The sequence below is a fragment of the Mesitornis unicolor genome, unplaced genomic scaffold (assembly GCF_000695765.1).
Source record: "Mesitornis unicolor isolate BGI_N332 unplaced genomic scaffold, ASM69576v1 scaffold8684, whole genome shotgun sequence".
NCBI lineage: Eukaryota > Metazoa > Chordata > Aves > Mesitornithiformes > Mesitornithidae > Mesitornis > Mesitornis unicolor.
Window position 1 is genome coordinate 21548 of NW_010179516.1, and position 17381 is coordinate 38928.

Below are 17381 nucleotides of genomic sequence, written 5' to 3' on the forward strand. Positions count from 1 at the left end.
TGCTAACTACAAAGCACTTCAGTATTGAGCGAGTACAGAAGAAATACAATTTGCTCACATTATGAATGTATTTTTGTAAATATTGCCGCTAGAAGCACTTTTTCGGAACAGTATGATTTTATTGGGCTGCATCAAAAGAAGTGTGGCCAGCAGGGCAAGGAAGGTGATTCTGCTCTGGTGAGACCCTACGGTACTGCATCCAGTTCTGGAGCCTTCAATATAAGAAGGACATGGAGCTGTTGGAGCGGGTCCAGAGGAGGGCCATGAAGATGACCAGAAGGCTTGAGCACCCTCCCTGCGAGGACCAACTGAGAGAGTTGGGGCTGTTCAGCCTGGAGAAGAGAAGGCTCCGGGGGGACCTTATTGCAATCTTCCAGTTCCTGAAGGGGTCCTACAGGAAAGCTGGGGAGGGACTTTTTACAAGGGCAGGTAGTGATAGAATGAGGGGGAATGGTTTTAAACTGAAAGAGGGTAGATTTAGACTAGATATTACGAAGAAGTTCTGTGCTGTGAGGGTTGTGAGACACTGGAACAAGTTGCCCAGGGAAACTGTGAATGCCTCTTCCCTGGAAGTGTTCAAGGCCAGGTTGGACAGGGCTTTGAGCAACCTGGGTTGGTGAGAGGTGTCCCTGCTCATGGCAAGGGGGTTGGAAATAGATGATCTTTAAGGTCCCTGCCAACCCAAACCATTCTGTGATCCTATTTCAGATCTCTCATTGAAATATTTCTGCACTAGAAATCCTGTGGAGGCTAAAATGAAGGAAAAATCCTTGGATATATTTTTTGCTTATTATTTCCCTCTAGTCAGTCAATGGCTCTGTCCGATATTTTTCGCTTAATATTTCCCTCTAGTCAGTCAATGGCTCTGTCCCATGGAAAAGGCTGCAGGACTGATGCCTTAATCTAGAAAATTTTGTTCCAGAAGGTTTCATATGAGCTGTGCAGGTCTTCCACTTCTCCCATACTGAGGCTTCTCTGGTCTGAGGCTTCCATACAGACCCTTCTTAAAAGATATTACATTGAGAGAAAATGGCATGGAAGTGAAATACAATGTGTGCCTGATTCCTGTTCCTGGAGAAGGGGAACCTGTGTTATTATTTGAGCTACAGAGAGCCCAATATTTTGCATTATCTAGGCTGCTTCTCTGCCCATGTGCTCCCAGAACTGCAGCATATGCTTTTGCAGTTACTTGAGGGTTATTCCATCTACCTCCATTTCTCCAAAATATAAGGATACGGAAACTGAGATACAAATCAGTTGTAGATGAGTCATAACTAAGGAAGCCAAATTAGGCCAAAATGTTCAGAAGTAGATAAACACTCCAATCTTTATTTGGTACCTGAATAGAAACACTGTGTTCTTCAAAGCCTCTGATCACTGGCTGTCTCAAGACATTTGTTCTCTCCGATAAACAAAATAGGTTTTTGGTGCTTAGCTACAGTCAGATGGCTCATCTGGGATACTTTAGTCCAATTATTTGTATCTGACGCCATTTCATTTTTTCCATTCTATCTAATGGAAGAAACAATGCCAGTCTTGCCTTTTATCAGCTGTCTCCTATAGAATATGCATAAGGGCTTGCTATAACTCTTACATCTCACCTTAAAAGTCCAATCAACTTGAAGGTCTCTGAAGGCTTCATGCTCTCTTTTATTATACTTGTATGATAAAAAGCTAACAAGTGCTGTCAAGTTCTAAAGGAATGCACCCCATCGATGCACCTTGGTTTTGATTAACCAAGGAAGATTTCTCCTGGCTCCTTTCTCTTTCCAGCAGTGACAGAGAGGTCTTGGATTGCTGATGCTCTGCAAGAGATCTCCACGCTGACCTGTGTGCAGTTTGTAAATCGCACTACAGAAACCGACTACGTGTATGTTGAACGCGGGCAGAGGTAAGCTCCCTGTCTCGTGGGAGTGCAAGCACACAGAAGGTTTTCGGCTTGTTTTCTGTTTTGATTTGGATTTAAGTAATTGCCCTTTTCTTACCCTAGGATTCAAGCTTCAGAGGACAGGTGCAATTTTCCATTTTTCCTTAGACATACTGGTAGTTACATCACTTAATAGGCTGCAGGAATAAATGTGTGCGTGGACTTCAAGATCAAGGGGTATAATTAAAAATGAGATGTTTTCCTTAACTGTCGTAAAACATTGAAGTATAATTGTTTCAAGTTCTTCACTTAACTATTTAAACTGCTTAATCTTGGTTTGATATAGCCATTTTACTGTTTTTAAATTTGCCATGCTCATCACAAAGGCTTTATTTCTCCCCCTATGTAATTTGGCAGCATTTAGAAGCCTAGATATCTCGTGCCAGTAACTATTTGCATGTTCCCTTCTGTGTCTGCACATCCAGAGGCCCTTGGGGGCATAATCAGTACATCTATTTCTTTGTATTTGCTGAATAGAATAATTTGGTTATCTAGGTGATCCTGCTCTGCCAGGGGCGTTGGACTAGAGGATCTTTTGAGGTCCCTTCCAACTCCTAACATTCTGTGATTCTGTGTGACTCTAATTGCCTATTCTTAGCTGCTGGTCTTACTTTGGAAAAATTGGAGGACGTCAAGCAGTAGGCCTGGTGAAAAATGGTTGCATGGATAAAGGAGCAATTCAGCATGAAATGAACCATGCTCTGGGTTTCATCCATGAACAAGCACGGAGTGATCGGGACAGGTTTGTCAAGATTATGTGGGAACACATTGTGGCAGGTATGTCAACTAAATATTAAGAGAAAACATATACTTTCAGATGAAGGAGAACGTTTCTTCTGTGCACAGTGATGCAAATAAGAATCGTGATTAATGCTGGCTGGATTGCAGCAGCAGCGCATTCATTGAGATGGAATTTCTGGTTCAGTGTTTGTACTAGGGAAATCTCTGTGGCTACACCTACGTTAGTGAGGTCCTCCAGGGCAGATGCAGCCTAAAAGTAGCTCTACATTCTTATTTTGATTGCGATCTTGAGTCCAGGCTCACTTTGCATCCAAAATACCAGGATCATCAGGAACACAAAATGCTGTAGCAAAGACTTGGCCATGAGGCGAGACTATGGGACTTTTTGCTGAGGTGAGGAGAAACACAATATTTAGAGATCATGGTGTGGAATTGCAAGGTAACTCTATCTCAGGTAAAACCACGGAAATAGGGAAGGCAGCAGGTAGGCATCTTGGCACTTAGAGTGTCAAATGCACATAGCCTAAAATGTAGATAGATGAACGAGGGGCTCAATGTGGAGAGAATGTAAGCACATGCAACCACCAGCATTTGTGAAATTCTGGGAACTGGCATGATGTGAAAGAAAGGACTGCAATGATTCCCTCCTTGAGGAAAGAATAATACACACTGCCATGAACAGGAGGAGAAATGAGCAGCAATCAGGACTAGTAAATCTGTAGAGGGAAAACACATAGATGTTATTTAGGGAAAGGAATGCAGGATGAGTAGTTTGGGCATGTGCCCTTGGCCTGTGTGCTGGGAGCATGGGAGCATATGCAGAGCTCCAGGCTCAGAAGGGGACAGTAGAGAGAATGGTAGGAGGTCCTAGGGAAAGCGAGAAAGTGGTGCATAGAAGGAAAGTACAGAAAGAAAGGATCCAAGGAATCACTTATCTGACAGCTATGAGAGAGCCGGACAACCCACAGTAATTGTAAAAAGATAATAGTGTACTTAGTTAATTATAGAAAATAATAGTAAATTAGGCTGGACAATTGAATACCAAAGTCTAATATGTCTTTTCAGAAAATAAGATACTCAACTCTTCAGTGTCATGCACAGCTGAAAATATAACTATCTTTTTCTCCAGATGGAACTTGATTGTTTTTATTGCAAATTCCTACCACGGTTCTCCAAAATTTTTTCAGCTATTCCCATGACATCTTAAATAAATTCCATTTGTGCTGTTCTTTACTGAGGCTTCAGCTCCAGTGTTAAGGTGTAATTCTGCTATGAATTGTTGGCCATTGTACAACAAGGGTGTGCCATGTTTGAAATGCTTGCAAAGGATGTGCTAGGAAAGAGGAGTTGAAAACATGAAGTTATGCCAAAGATACCAGACACACATAAAATCTTACACTAGCTTTGCAAGGGGAAGGCCACAGGTTTGGATCTTGTCATTCCTAAAGAGTACAGGTGTAACCAAGCTCTGATTCAGGCACAGTATCATGAAATGATAGAAGAGGGTGAAGATGGGAAGAGGATGACTTTGCAAAGCAGATGGGTATCTCTTTGGTGTTTTAAGAGCATTCAGCAGAGGTGAGAAGACTGGTGTGTCGAGGGAGTTAGAATGCAGAGTGCGTGCAGTGCAGGCATTGTAGGGGAAAAAATGCAAAGATACGCAGGGAAAAGGAAATTAAGAAACACAGCTATGTTGATGAGGACTGTTAGAGTATGTCTGCTGTAAAAACATGCTGCTCTTAACAGTGCTGATGGCAGAGCTCCCCCTGACCCCAGTGGTGCACAACCAGACCTCGAGACCTTTTGCATCCTCCCAGCTCTCCAACACAAGCTGTTTCTCTCTTGCCAGGACTGCAGTCCTGTGGATCTTTGCTGGGTTTTGTTTTGACCCAGCAATTCACCTTGGAAACCATCCTACTTCTCTGTTTTGACAAAATGAAGCCTGATCGGTTGCTGTCCACTTAGCTAATTGAAACTGACCTTGTTTTTCCCAAACTTTTGGGGAAAAAAACTATTCAGACAAAGCTTCCTTTTCAGCTCTTCTGAGTCATTACACTTAGATTCTGGCAGAAGTAGATTTTAAACATTTTTTTAGAGTGGAAAAGATGGGTTAAGTCCCCACACGTGTGCAGGTCTCGACAGCCAAATCTCTCTGGCGTGCGATGAGGCAGATCCTAGTTTTCTGGCAGCACCTCTGTTCAGCCAGGCTGCTGTTGATTTTTCTTTTTCAGCAAACCAATTCAGCAAAGCACTTATGTGCCAAACAGTAGCCATATGCTTAAATGTTTCACTGCATTTGAACTGTATTCTGTGTTCATCACCTCAAAAGAAGCTGTTCACTTGCTGATAATTCTTTCTTAAGTCAGCATAGCAGATAAGAGGAACTGAGATAAAAACCTAACAGAGTCAGGAGAGCCAATGCTGTTGAGAACCAGTTTGAACCTTAACTGAGTTTCTAGCTATGAAAAGCTCCAAAGTCATGTTTATCCCCAAACTTTCTGTAATTCAGGATTTTGAAGCTTCTCTTTGCATTACCTAGCCCTCACTGGGAGTAGTGCTGAAGGACATTACTGGAAGAGACTGGCTCTGATTGCAAGCCTGCCAGCCAAATTGTGCAGACTCCAGAGATTTTGCTAATAAGCTTCCAACGCTGAACTCTTGTCCAGATGGTTTGTGGTTTACAAACCACTAGGTTACAATAATGAAGGTACAGATGTTGAACTGGAAGGGAGTGTTTAGTGGTTAGAATGTTAGCCTTAAGGCCAGGCTGACTGCATTCAGCTCCCTGCTCTGACATTGCTTGCTTGCCTGTCTTACCATGGACAAGACAACCAGGGTGCAATTCATGTTCATGCTCTCCAGTCAATGGAGGGAAACAGGTGCCTTCAGATGAAACTCCCTCCAACTGTGTCTCTCGTTCTCTCTCCGTGTCCTTCGACTGTCCTGGGAGCCTTGATGGATAGCTTCAGTGCCTAACTTAGTGAGAAATAAGGCTAGATGGCATGAATTCCAGTCTGTGTCTCTGGGCCTCCATCCTGAATCAGTGAAACACTTCATTACCTCATGTGGGCTTTTTAAGGCTAAACAGGTTTAAAGTGATGAGATGCTCAGCAGCTACGATGAGAGGGGCAATATCAGCATTCAGACAGAATGTTTCTAGCTGATCTTACTGAGTGTCCTTGTTTCATGCAAGTCATATCACTTCACTGGAGTCACTGTGTTGCAGTCAAGAGAAAATTTTGGTTGATTAAAATGGGTGGGTATTTGTTTAAGCTGTAGAGTTAAAAGAACATTTTGACTGATCAAGATAATTAAAGTAGGTTGATGATTAAGTAGTTAGAATAAGTATTTGTTTGTATAAGTACTTAGAGGAGGTAAGTACCATGTTCAAGAGAAGAATCATTGCGATGAGAATTAAACAATAGCATGCAGGATAATAGCTGTGGTCAGACAATCATAAGAGTAGGCCATAACTTCTCTTTTCTCTCCATGTCGAAATTATATAGGGGTAAGCTTTTGAAATAATTCAATATCTTATATGGCATGATAGTGAGGAACCAATCAAGGTAAAGGATAAATTAAAAGGCGGACATTTTATGCATGCTTGTATGATTTCACTTTGTTAAAAATGTATAAATGGGCTGTGAAAATGTATGGACTTTGGAGCACAATTAGAGGAGCTATCCTCTGTGCCTCCCCAGCGCTGCAATAAAGAAGTGCCTGCTTATCTGCTACTGCGTAGATAAGTTTTTCTCATCATGTTTGCGACCTCGTCAATAACTGCTGATGGGTTTGACCAGAGACAAAGCCAGAATATGGCTGATAACATGTCCTGTGGTGCAAGTAATGGGCAAACTGTATTCCTTTCCTTTGTGGTCTTATAACCCTTTGGTGGAAGGACTTGGCAAGACAGCTTCGTGGTCACCCACACATGCCTTTGAATTTTTGATCTAGGTGCTCAGCCAGATTTCCCTCTTAAGGTTTGGTTGCAGCTTTGGGGACATTGGATATGTACAATGTTCAAAATAATGCACTGAAGCATATTTGGAAACACCCTAATGAAGATGTACAGCTGCGTACCTGGAATGGATTCATTGATTATATAAAAACTTTGGCTTAAGTGATTTGGTTTATATTTCGAAACCTACTAGACTGAGTGAAATTGGGTTCCTATGGGCTTCAAAAGGCTCTGGTGGTTTTGATAGATCAAAGATCTCATGAGAACAAGTATTTGTATCTGAAGTTGCTCTGAGGATTATGACATCAAGTAGCGTACTATCAGAGCAGTAATAATTGTTCTGGCTGAAATGTTGCTTTCCTACCTTACAGGGGAACAAGGGAACTTTGGAAAAGTGAATTCCAGAAATCTGGGCCTTCCCTATGACTACTCTTCAGTGATGCACTATGGCCCGTAAGTTGTTTTGAGATGTCATTTCAAAGGAGCAAACAGCTTTCAGATCTTCTGCTCAGAGCTAGGAACTGCTCTGTGCAAGTAGAGATTTTTGCTGTTCACTGAAAGTTGAGTGTATGGACATAGTTAATGGTGAGCATACTGAACTTGACAGCAGGATTCCTGGAAAACTGTTGGTGTGCATAAAAGAAAAAAATAGGACAACTTTTTCTTTCACAGTGCTTCTGTCTCTTTTAGAGGCTTTTGACATGGCTATGGTCCAAGGTCTAATTCTACTGAGTCACATGAGATCTAAAACAGTTCTGAAGTCTACATGATTTCATTAACATCTTAACAGCTGATCACAGACAGCAATATTTATGTTCAGAGAGGAGAAAGATGGAAGGTTTTTATATCATTAAGACGTTGTGTACTGCCTCATATTCATCTAGGTTGCATTTTAGTCCATAATGCACAAACTTGTATCATGTACCTTCTGCTTTATTTCCACTAGCAAGTAGCAATGTCTGAACAAAACTGTGAATTAAAACTTGTCTAGCAGGAGGCAGGAAATTACAGACAGCAAATAAAAACCTAGTAACTGAGACAGAACTACTGCTCCTCTGCCTCTGGAACCACAAAGGTGGGATTCAGTTCATTTTGCCAGGACATGGGCGAAAGCTCTCCTCACTCAGGACAGTGCAGCTTTTTTCTTGTTTCTTACTTTCAGCTGCTGCACACAAAAGGGCTGTCATGCTGGTCCTCTTCAGGGCAGACTAACTGGTCTCTGAGAAGCTTCTTGCCTTTCTCCATTGAAATTCTGTGTGTATGGTACATGAATAGGATCGTGCAGTTAGAGAAATTCACTCTCTAAGAGAACTGATCTAGAAATATGGTTTTCTTATTTCTACAGGTATGATTTCTCCAGCACTCCAGGGAAACCAACCATTGTACCAGTTCCTGACCCCTCTATACCCATTGGGCAGAGAGAAGGGCTGAGTAACTTGGATGTAGCTAAAATCAACAAGCTCTACAAGTGCAGTAAGTGCTGTAAATAGAAGGCGTATGGATCCTTATACAGCTTATGTCTGTAAGTGCTGTCAGACATCCCTCAAAGGAGCTCAGCCCACAGTCCTTTCAATACCTCTCTCCCTCACACTGCAAGAGGGCTGGTATGTGTGTAGAAACAGCCCTGCCCCAGTGCCTTCTTGGAAAGGACAATTTACTTTCAGTAATTCACCGTCACTCTGAGTTATCCTCACTTAGTCCCTGCTCTTTGATATAAGCAAAACCCATCAGAGAAATCATGGTTGCTACCTCTGTCAACTTTCCATTTCAGGAAAGCTCTGAAGGTTGCAAGGTGTGTAAGCTAGAGTCAACCATGACTATAGCTTAGAGTCACATGCATCAGCAGTGCCATCAGGCCGGTGATTTCTTTCAATTAGAAAATGACTACAGGGCTGTAAAGCATGGGTGCCGTTTAGGTTGATGAGAACATCTCTTCAAAGGGAACTCCCCAGGCTTTCTATACAGTTATCTTGTTCCTTGTCCCATCTATTTCTTAACTCATCACTGTGGTATCTTAAGGTCTAGAAATACCCAGCAGTCCTCTGTAGCAGGAACTCTTCAGTTGAAATGCACAAAACACAGGTAAAACACCAGACATGCTCCTGCAATGCACAGTTTTTGCCTCGACTTCCAGTACATAGGCTGGTTTAGACAATATTTGACTTTTCTGAGATGTTATTCAATTAGTTTTTATACCAAAACAGCAAGAAACATCAATGTGTCCTAAATATTAGTGTACCAAATTCTGTTCTGAGTTGTGTTAGCGCTTAGATAACATCAGTAATTAGTGGGAATCTGCATTCCTTCAGTTGGATAGTTAGGGACAGAAATCATTGCTAAGTGTGGTTCCTCTCAAATTCTTAACTTCAGATAAGACAAGTTTACAACTTAAGTGTCTCAAAGATAGTGACAGCAAGTATTTTATGATACTGATTATTGATATTGGGGCTGGGAATGAATCATAGTTCAATACCATTACTATGTAATTTCATAATTAGACCTGTAGGTTTTGGAGGAAAAGATAGATTTCAAAAACAGGAGAATAACTCAGAAGCTAAAAAAAGGGAAAAAGTCCAGTTTTCTCAGGGAAAGTCGGTAGCAAGAGAAAAATGTTATAAATTCAGATGTCATATATTCATATATTGTAATTTGGAAAGTTGCACATTGTGCAATAAGTGAAGACTACATGTGGAAAGATGAAAGATACATGAGATCAGCCTGTGTACCAGTCACTTGGTCTGTACCCTGACTTCAGTGCTCTCCTTTATTGGTTTCCCCCAGTGACTACCCCTCTTTGCTTTGACACAATCTAGTTGTCAAGCTTGATTTTTGCATACTTATGAATACACATAGATTTGCTGATGGGAATTGATGTAGTGATGTCATTGAAACTACTCCTGGGATTCAGGTTAAGGAAGTTCATGAAAGATCCAGGCCTTTTTTTTAGTAAGCTAAAATAAGTGAGTGAAGCCCTACTGCCTTTAAAAAAGCGTTAGCAGCTGAAGCAGGTAAATACCTTAACTGGCTTTATTTCATTCACAGGTTTAGAATAACTTTTACTCTAGGAACATCAACACAGTTGTAAGCCTTATAATTAATTTCTCTTTTACAAGCCTGACTGATGCAGATGGTTGGAGAGACTTGTCAAGTGTTTCTGGAAGATATTTGTGGAGTTTTCATTCTCTTTCAACACTGTTTGGTTCTTCCCTTCAGATTGCTGCAGTTCTGTGTTGCCTAAATCCAAAGGCTCGTTCTCCTCTCTCAATTACCCATCCCCATACCCGAACAATAGCAGCTGCCTGTGGTTGATCCGCGCCCGTCGAAGTAAGGTAATTTTCATTAGGAGAGAAAAAAGGTTTGAACCGTAGTGTCAAGGCTACACAGCATTATTTCATTATTATGACTACCCTCTGGGAGTCATTTTCATGGACGAAGACATTTATTTTGTTACACAGTGAATGAAAAGGCAGTCTCAACAGTTTTCATAAGACTTATTAAGGCTATCAGATGCATAATTTAACTTTAGTTTTATCCAGTTAAGATTGGATGGCTTTTCAAAGACAAGCAATAGTCAGACATCAATCACTGGGCTCTGGAACTAGCTAGGTGAAATTCTATGCTCTTTTTATACAGGAAGTAAAATTTCAGTGATACATGGATAGTAAAATGAATACGAAGTGCTAGTTCACTTCATAACAATTAGATGGTTTGAATCTTTCCCTGTGTATGGCATTAAACCCAACATCTGTTTTCTTGTTTCTCAAGATTTTCCTGCAGTTTGAGGCTTTTGATCTCCAGCCGTCCTCAGACTGTTCTTCTGACTATATAAAAATTTACAATGGAAACAGCAAGAATTCCCCTGTCTTGCTGGACAGATACTGTGGGAAGGGGCCACTGCCCTCCTTAGTGGCATCTGGATCGACAATGCTGGTAGAGTTTGCAAGTGATGAGAGCATTGCAGCCACAGGATTCAGAGCCTCCTACAACAGGGGTATGAACACTCCCTCACAATGCTTGAAGAACAGCATTAAGTCTTTGTATGGAAGAACTGAAAATTTGGAATATGTACTCCAGAGTAGTTTTTTGTCTGTGTTATTCTTTACACTTTCATAGCAATTGCTAATGCTAGGCAATGATGGGGCTGAAGGTTAACAGGAAACAGAATGAGATGTTGCCTTGGTCTCATGTTAGCAACCCTGAGAAACCACTCATGTTTTTCTGAAAGCCTCTGCTAGGCTTCCTCATATCTTTAGAGCAATTTCTTGAAATAAAAACAATGCAATGACTAATAGGAGCAGTGCAGCCAAAGAGCACAAACACCACAGAACTCGACAAGAAATCTCAGCCAATGAGATGTAAAGCCAGCATCAGGGCAGTACGTTGTTCAAGGTTTCGTGGCATTTTATGCAACGAGAGAGGTACTAAACTTGGGTAACTTACACTTTCTGAATTAAAGGCTTTTGTTTTGTTACATGAAGCACAGTGCTTACTGTAGTCACTTGAGGGGTGCTTGTTTACAAACATATAAATGCATTATGGACTGCTGGATAAAATTCTGATGTGCTGCAACATGCTTTCAGTTAGAATGCAATAGCTCAAATGACTCGTTACTGCCTTATTTCAATTCAAAATGGGAACTTTTTTAAAGCATAGACTGAAGAAGTCTTAAAAATGTGTCATGTTTACTCTTCTGCATTAGTCTTGATGGAGTAATTTCTAGATAGCATTAGATCTTGCTTGATAATGCAATCTTCATTACTTGAGCTAATTCTTTTCTGAAAGTGCAGTAAGTTAGTACTATTAGAATGCTATGCTAATATGGTAACACTCAATTGTAAAGACAGATATAGCTTTAGATGCAGCTGTTTCCTGTCCTCCAAAGGTTATTTAGCAGCCATGGTTGTAGTTCTTTCAGTACAACTGCTAATACAAATACTGAGCGAAGAAATAAAATATTTCAGCAGTAGATTTTCATGGTAGCACATTTTTTCTTGGCCTGAAGAAAGAATACAATAAGCAAGCTCACTTCTACTGCCAAAATACTCTTGTTAATATGCCTTTCTCTGTTTTTCTCCTTTACCCCTCAGTGAATTGTGGAGGTACTTTCACACACTCAAACGGAGTCATCACCTCTCCAAACTACCCCAACAAATACCCCAAAAACCGAGCATGCTTCTGGGTCATCTGTTCACCAGTAGGATACAAGGTAAGGCACAAATTAATTCATCTGTAGGTTTCATCAGTGTTCTCTACTGGAATAATTTTTTTTTGCCTTGGAGAATAACAGCTGTAATGTCACTTTTGGAGCAGGCATTCTCAGAATAATAAAAAAAAATTGAACACAAAAGTCCAGTTTAAAAATTTGTGCTGGATCTTGTTATGTGAGGTGTTCAGCAAGGAAAAACCTTTTCACATGCATATGAACTCATAAATTTGGCTTGTAACAGTAGGCTTTGTTCAGAATAATCTCTAGGTAAGAGTTCTCACTAGAAAACTGAAACACTGCGCAGGTGCTGGTTTTATATTTCTCTAGAGAAAAGAATTTAAAGCATACAAGATCAATCTTGTTCCCTGCTTCCCCTTCCAATCCAAATGCTGATGAACTAAGCAAATAATCTGCTACTAATTTGCATTGCAATATGGAACCAGGATGTGGTGCAAACACAGAATAAAAAACGGTGCCTGCACATAAGGAATTTAGACTATTTGTGCTTGCTACATTCAAAGGATAAGAGAAAAGGATATAACCTGGAAGCAAAGCGCTTTGGTTGTATTTTCTCCAGATATCTCTGAAAATGTTATCCTTTGAGCTGGAGGATAGTGACAGATGCGTCTATGACTACTTGCTGATACATGATGGAAGCCGACCTACATCACCTGCAGTTGGCCCTTACTGTGGGACAGAGAAGGTTGCAGACTTCACTTCCACTGGGAACTTTGTGCTGGTTGAATTTCACAGCGATATAGTTTGGGAGCTGCCTGGATTCGTGATGAGTTATACATTCGGTAGGTAGTACTGTACAGATGGGAGTTGGAAAACACAGAATGAAAGTAAGAGACCAACTAACCACAGGTAAAAGTGAAGATACCACCAGTTTCAGCAAATGTAGCTCCCTGACACCTTTAACAAGCTTGAAGCTTGATCTCTTTGTCTTACATCTACAGTGGTGTAATTTGCATGGCAAATTATAGACAGAAATCTTCCTGCCAGTGGGATGAAACTTCTGTCTGAAACTGTAAGCTTCTTGTTATAGTATTCCTACTGCTGATGTTGCATGGTGAGATACAGTAGCAGCACTGAAACTATGTAATCAGATTTTCAAGAACTTCTAGCATTAGAAACTGAGTCCGTAAAAATTTCAGAATATGACTATGTAGCAACTTCAACCTGTATTCTGGCAAGTGTTATTACCCATTCCTAATGTGCATTCCAGTATGCATACAGATAAACCCTTCAGACACATGGGTTTTATGCTTTTAAGCCAAGCTCACTTTAACAGTTCACACAGGCACCTTCACTTAGCCTGAAAATCACCACTTTACACTGAAGATGCAAACTAGGATGTTTGCACAGCATCTCGACTCAAAGGATTGCACTACTCTGTGAGATGAATCAGGTCAGGGAACAGATTTAACTAAAGCATTTAACTAAAGATTCAGCATGCAGCAAGGGAGAGGGAATAGAGTGAAGCATCTGTTGTTGCCACTTTACTGTGGCCTGAGCTAGGTAATCAAATCGTTCACGGGGTATTACCAAAATATTTGTTGAAAATGAGGCCTGTAAATCTAATGCAAAGTCCACTGAATGTAAATGGAGCCAGCAACTTGGGAGAACATATAAGGTGTGAAGCACCTTGTCTGTAGAGAGGAATCTTCCACCTCTGAGGAGACATGTGAAGAGGAGAAAGAAATCAGCACTGTAGGCAGCCAGCACTTTGCCTTGACTTGATGTATTCAGAACTAAACGCCAGTGCCAAATTGAAAGATGGCAAAATATAATGAATAATAAAAGTTCTTGCTGCGCTTATGCCTTTGTGAAGAAAATAATGTAGAAAATGCCAATTTATCTTCCTGGTGCTAGGAAGGCAACCAAGAAAACTTTGAATTATGCAGACTTTTGGTTTTGTTTTATTTTTTTAAGGATCTGTAATGCTTTCCTTTTTAAGCACTGGTTAATTTTTACCCTCAGAAAAATCATAAGTTGTGGACATCAGGAACTAGAGCTTACATGCATCGTGCAAAAGTGCATGCACAGCAGACAACAAATATTTGTAGTTCTTACAAGCTCTTGTCTTCTGGCTATAAAAAGTATTCTTTCATTTAATTTGGCTCACTATTGAGATTGGCACCTTTTTGGGGGATGTAACAATTTCAGCAGCATGAGAGAAAAATAAACTCTATTTCTATTTTTAACATCAACTTCAGACTGTACAAAAGCTAATTCTTCTCCCTGGGTCTGAGAACTTTCATGGAGGTGCAAAACTAATAACTCTGTGATAACTGTTACTGTATATGAAGTTGAATGGGTTTCTATTTAAAATATACAGTGCTGAACAGCTTTGTAACTTGAGTGTTACTTCAGATTTCCTTCCTATGGCCTGATTTGGGGCTCTACATAGGTCCAGTGTTTTAGAAGTTCACCCATATTTGGTAAAGGAGCATGAACAACATGTTGAAGCAGCAATGTACCACATATAGGAATATTAATCTTGCAACTTGTCCTTAGAAATATGGGTTTAAGTACAAGTCTGAGATGTGGCAATGTGACTTGATCGAGGTGCTTCATTTGTAAGCAGGCCATTCCTGCAGGGAAATTGTAAGCCCTAAGGGCACACAGCCTGGCTGAAGAGTCCAATCTAATATGTTTTGAAAACATGAATTCAAGAAGAAGGATGTAGAAATGCATTCCTGAGTGTACAGACAGGCTGAAATATGTGATGAGTAAGTTCAGTCTTTCATAGGAAAAGCTTTTCAGTCTGAGATCTAAAGGTTCCACTTTTCATGAGTACTGGTAGGGCTCCTTGTTAACTGCTTTCCTTAAGGCATATGCACATTAGCGGGAGTTTCCACACATGCTCCAAGCCATCTCCTGACCCTCTGCAGATATAAAAACCTTCAGCTTTCCCCTAATTATTGCTAAAATCTCTGGTTTCCTGCCAGCAGTCTTCACTTTAGTTATACATTACTCATCTATAAATCTGTGGCCCACTGAACAGGAAAATGCAAGGTACAAAACATCCTGATGAACGGCATCCTTCTTATAATGACTGCAGCTGATTTTCACACACAGTTAGTTGAGAATCTCAAATGAAGAAGCTGTAGAATTCGCAAACCCTGCTAAGAGCTTAGGTGTACCCAGCTGCACAGCGTAAGGGGACTTGCATCTGACAGACAATAATCCTCCCACAAGCACTGCCCATGTACAAAAATCATTTATAAGCTTGCTATTAACATTCATCTTCTGAGATATATGAACTAAGAGTGACCAGCTGGTAGACACAATGGACAGCATAGCCAAAAGTTTAGGATACAAATACCACCATAGGAGGACTTTGAAACGTTCTGATGAAAGTTCAGCATTCACTTAACATGCCTTTGAAATCCGACATGTAAGGATTTAACCTTAAAAACCAGAAGTGTCTATCAGTGATGAATATATATATATACACACACACACATACATATATATCCCCATATATATGTATTCCCATATAGATACACACACATACCTCATGACCCAACTGGCATTACCTTAATTTTGTACAAAATCAGTTCTGTGCTAAGAGAGACCCACTTCCACAAGCCTGTGCACGTAGAACACTCAAGAGATATGCTACTCATAGGTCTTATTTTTGTGTTTAATTTAAAACACACTTCCACTTACATAAGTAAATAACTGTGGCTGCGCTGATGCTTGCTTGCATGACAGGAACCCCAGTGCCTGACAGAAAATAAGGGCAGCTTTTGGCGTGCTGATAGTACAGTTGGTTCCTCATCTAGAAGAAAATGAGCCTACTGAAAGTAATTTTTCAATTTAACTGTGGTGATGATTTGCTCTTTTTATCACACTGCACTGTATGGAGAAGCATTACAGCCTGGAAGACCTAGTAGGCAGACAGCCACATTTTGAATGAATTTGAACATTTTCAGACCAAAAGTTTTACTTCTAGTTGCATTCCATTATAGTAATGAAGCCCCAAGATTATCAAGGCCAAGTCTAATACATTGGGGCACAGTTTCACAGCAGGTTAGAGATGAACAACAGCATTTACAGCTATAACTACATAGGACAGAAAATGTACAACTTACTGTGCAACGACTCAGTTTGGCAGGGAGAAGACGTATGAACCAAGGACCATTTAATCTCTCCTATGCTTCAAACAGAAATTGAAAACCTTATGGGCTAAGTTGTCATATAGGATTTTAATAATTGAAGTTTATTTATCATGGGAAACATCTGCAGGCAAGACAAGAAAGCAAGCAAAGCCGCTGCTGTTCAGCTGCCAAATGTCCTTCTGGTGCAGCTGAACGGGCTGCGGGGACCGGGCCCCCTCTGGAGGACAGCAGCAGGGGAACAGGGCCGTGCCTGCCTCTTCTCAAGGGAGAAGCGAGGGCATCTCCTGCCCTGGCCACGGCTCTCAGTCCCACCTGGCAAATTCAGCGTTTCTGAACAGGTGAAGTGCCGCTGTAACTCTCGCTGCCTGCCGTCGGGGGTGCGCTCTGCGTCGGACGTTCTTAGGGTCGCTGCTTGTAGCAAAGAGCGGCACCCCCAGTTTCACCTGCCCGTCGGTAGGTTGCACTATAACATTAAGACTGAAACTAATGTTCCCATCGACCAGCTCAACAGCGAGGACAACATCAAATTAAGTCTTTTCTTTTAGTAAATTCTGGTTTATATTTGTCTCAATTTCCTGCTTTATGCCTACAGTACCTAACACAGGTGTCTCATACAATTGCTGGACAGATGCAAAGTTTAGCTTCCAAGTTTTTATGCAGTTGTCATTCTAATGTTCTTTAACATTTAAAACAAAAACCCCAAAAGCTTGAGGAGAAACCACAGGTTTTTTTTTTCTTTAGCTTTGTCCAGATATTAATGAGTCTTACTTCCTCCAGTTTTCTAATGTAATTGTGTAGGTCTTTACCTCATGGACTCATCTATTAAACTGGAAAGAATGCCAAATGTAATTGCAGACCCACACAATTAACAAGATGACTCATGTGAACCAGTGGTTACCTAGACCTACACTCAGTGACTTTTTTTTTTCACAAGCAGTGTCGGACATTCCCTTCTGAGGGAAGGAAAACAAACACTAGCACAAATACGGGCTCGGGGTAACTGGAGTTTTGCAGTTCAGCCGTTTTCATGCTCTTCTGAACCAGGATCTCACCACAGGTTTAAGACAAAATAGCAGAGTGACTTGAGTGCAATCCTGCCAGCATTAAAGAATACACTTTTGTGTCTTAATAACACCAAAGGCCAGATAATGGGCAAAAATGCATCGCTCCACTAACTCCATCTGCTGTACTGAGAGTATGGAGTACCAGGCAGTGATGCCACACTGAAACTGGTGCAGGCAATTGCTTCACTCCATCACGGCAAACCACCGAGCCCGCCCGTCCTCCCTCTCCCAAAAGTGACAGGGCCTTTGGTTACAGTGGGAACAGCCAACTCCCGAAAAAGACGGCTACGCCCGATGGCCGAGGGGGCTGAGGCGGCGCCCACCCCGCGGCGTGGGACTGGAGGCCCTGTGCGCC

The 17381-nt window shown here is 41.1% G+C and overlaps 1 protein-coding gene across 1 annotated transcript in view; it reads left to right on the forward strand.

The window, feature by feature from the left end:
- LOC104539322 (astacin-like metalloendopeptidase) overlaps positions 1–12632 on the forward strand; it is a gene marked incomplete at its 3' end in the record, with an annotated part of 14250 nt that extends 1618 nt beyond the window's left edge. Inside the window, exons 4-11 of the mRNA XM_010182815.1 lie at positions 1774–1891; positions 2526–2704; positions 6998–7079; positions 7972–8099; positions 9840–9955; positions 10392–10617; positions 11714–11832; positions 12410–12632. Of these exons, the coding sequence (XP_010181117.1) occupies positions 1774–1891; positions 2526–2704; positions 6998–7079; positions 7972–8099; positions 9840–9955; positions 10392–10617; positions 11714–11832; positions 12410–12632 (1191 nt within the window). The remainder of the gene's footprint in view (positions 1–1773; positions 1892–2525; positions 2705–6997; positions 7080–7971; positions 8100–9839; positions 9956–10391; positions 10618–11713; positions 11833–12409) is intronic.
- Between the last annotated feature and the right edge of the window lie 4749 nt (positions 12633–17381).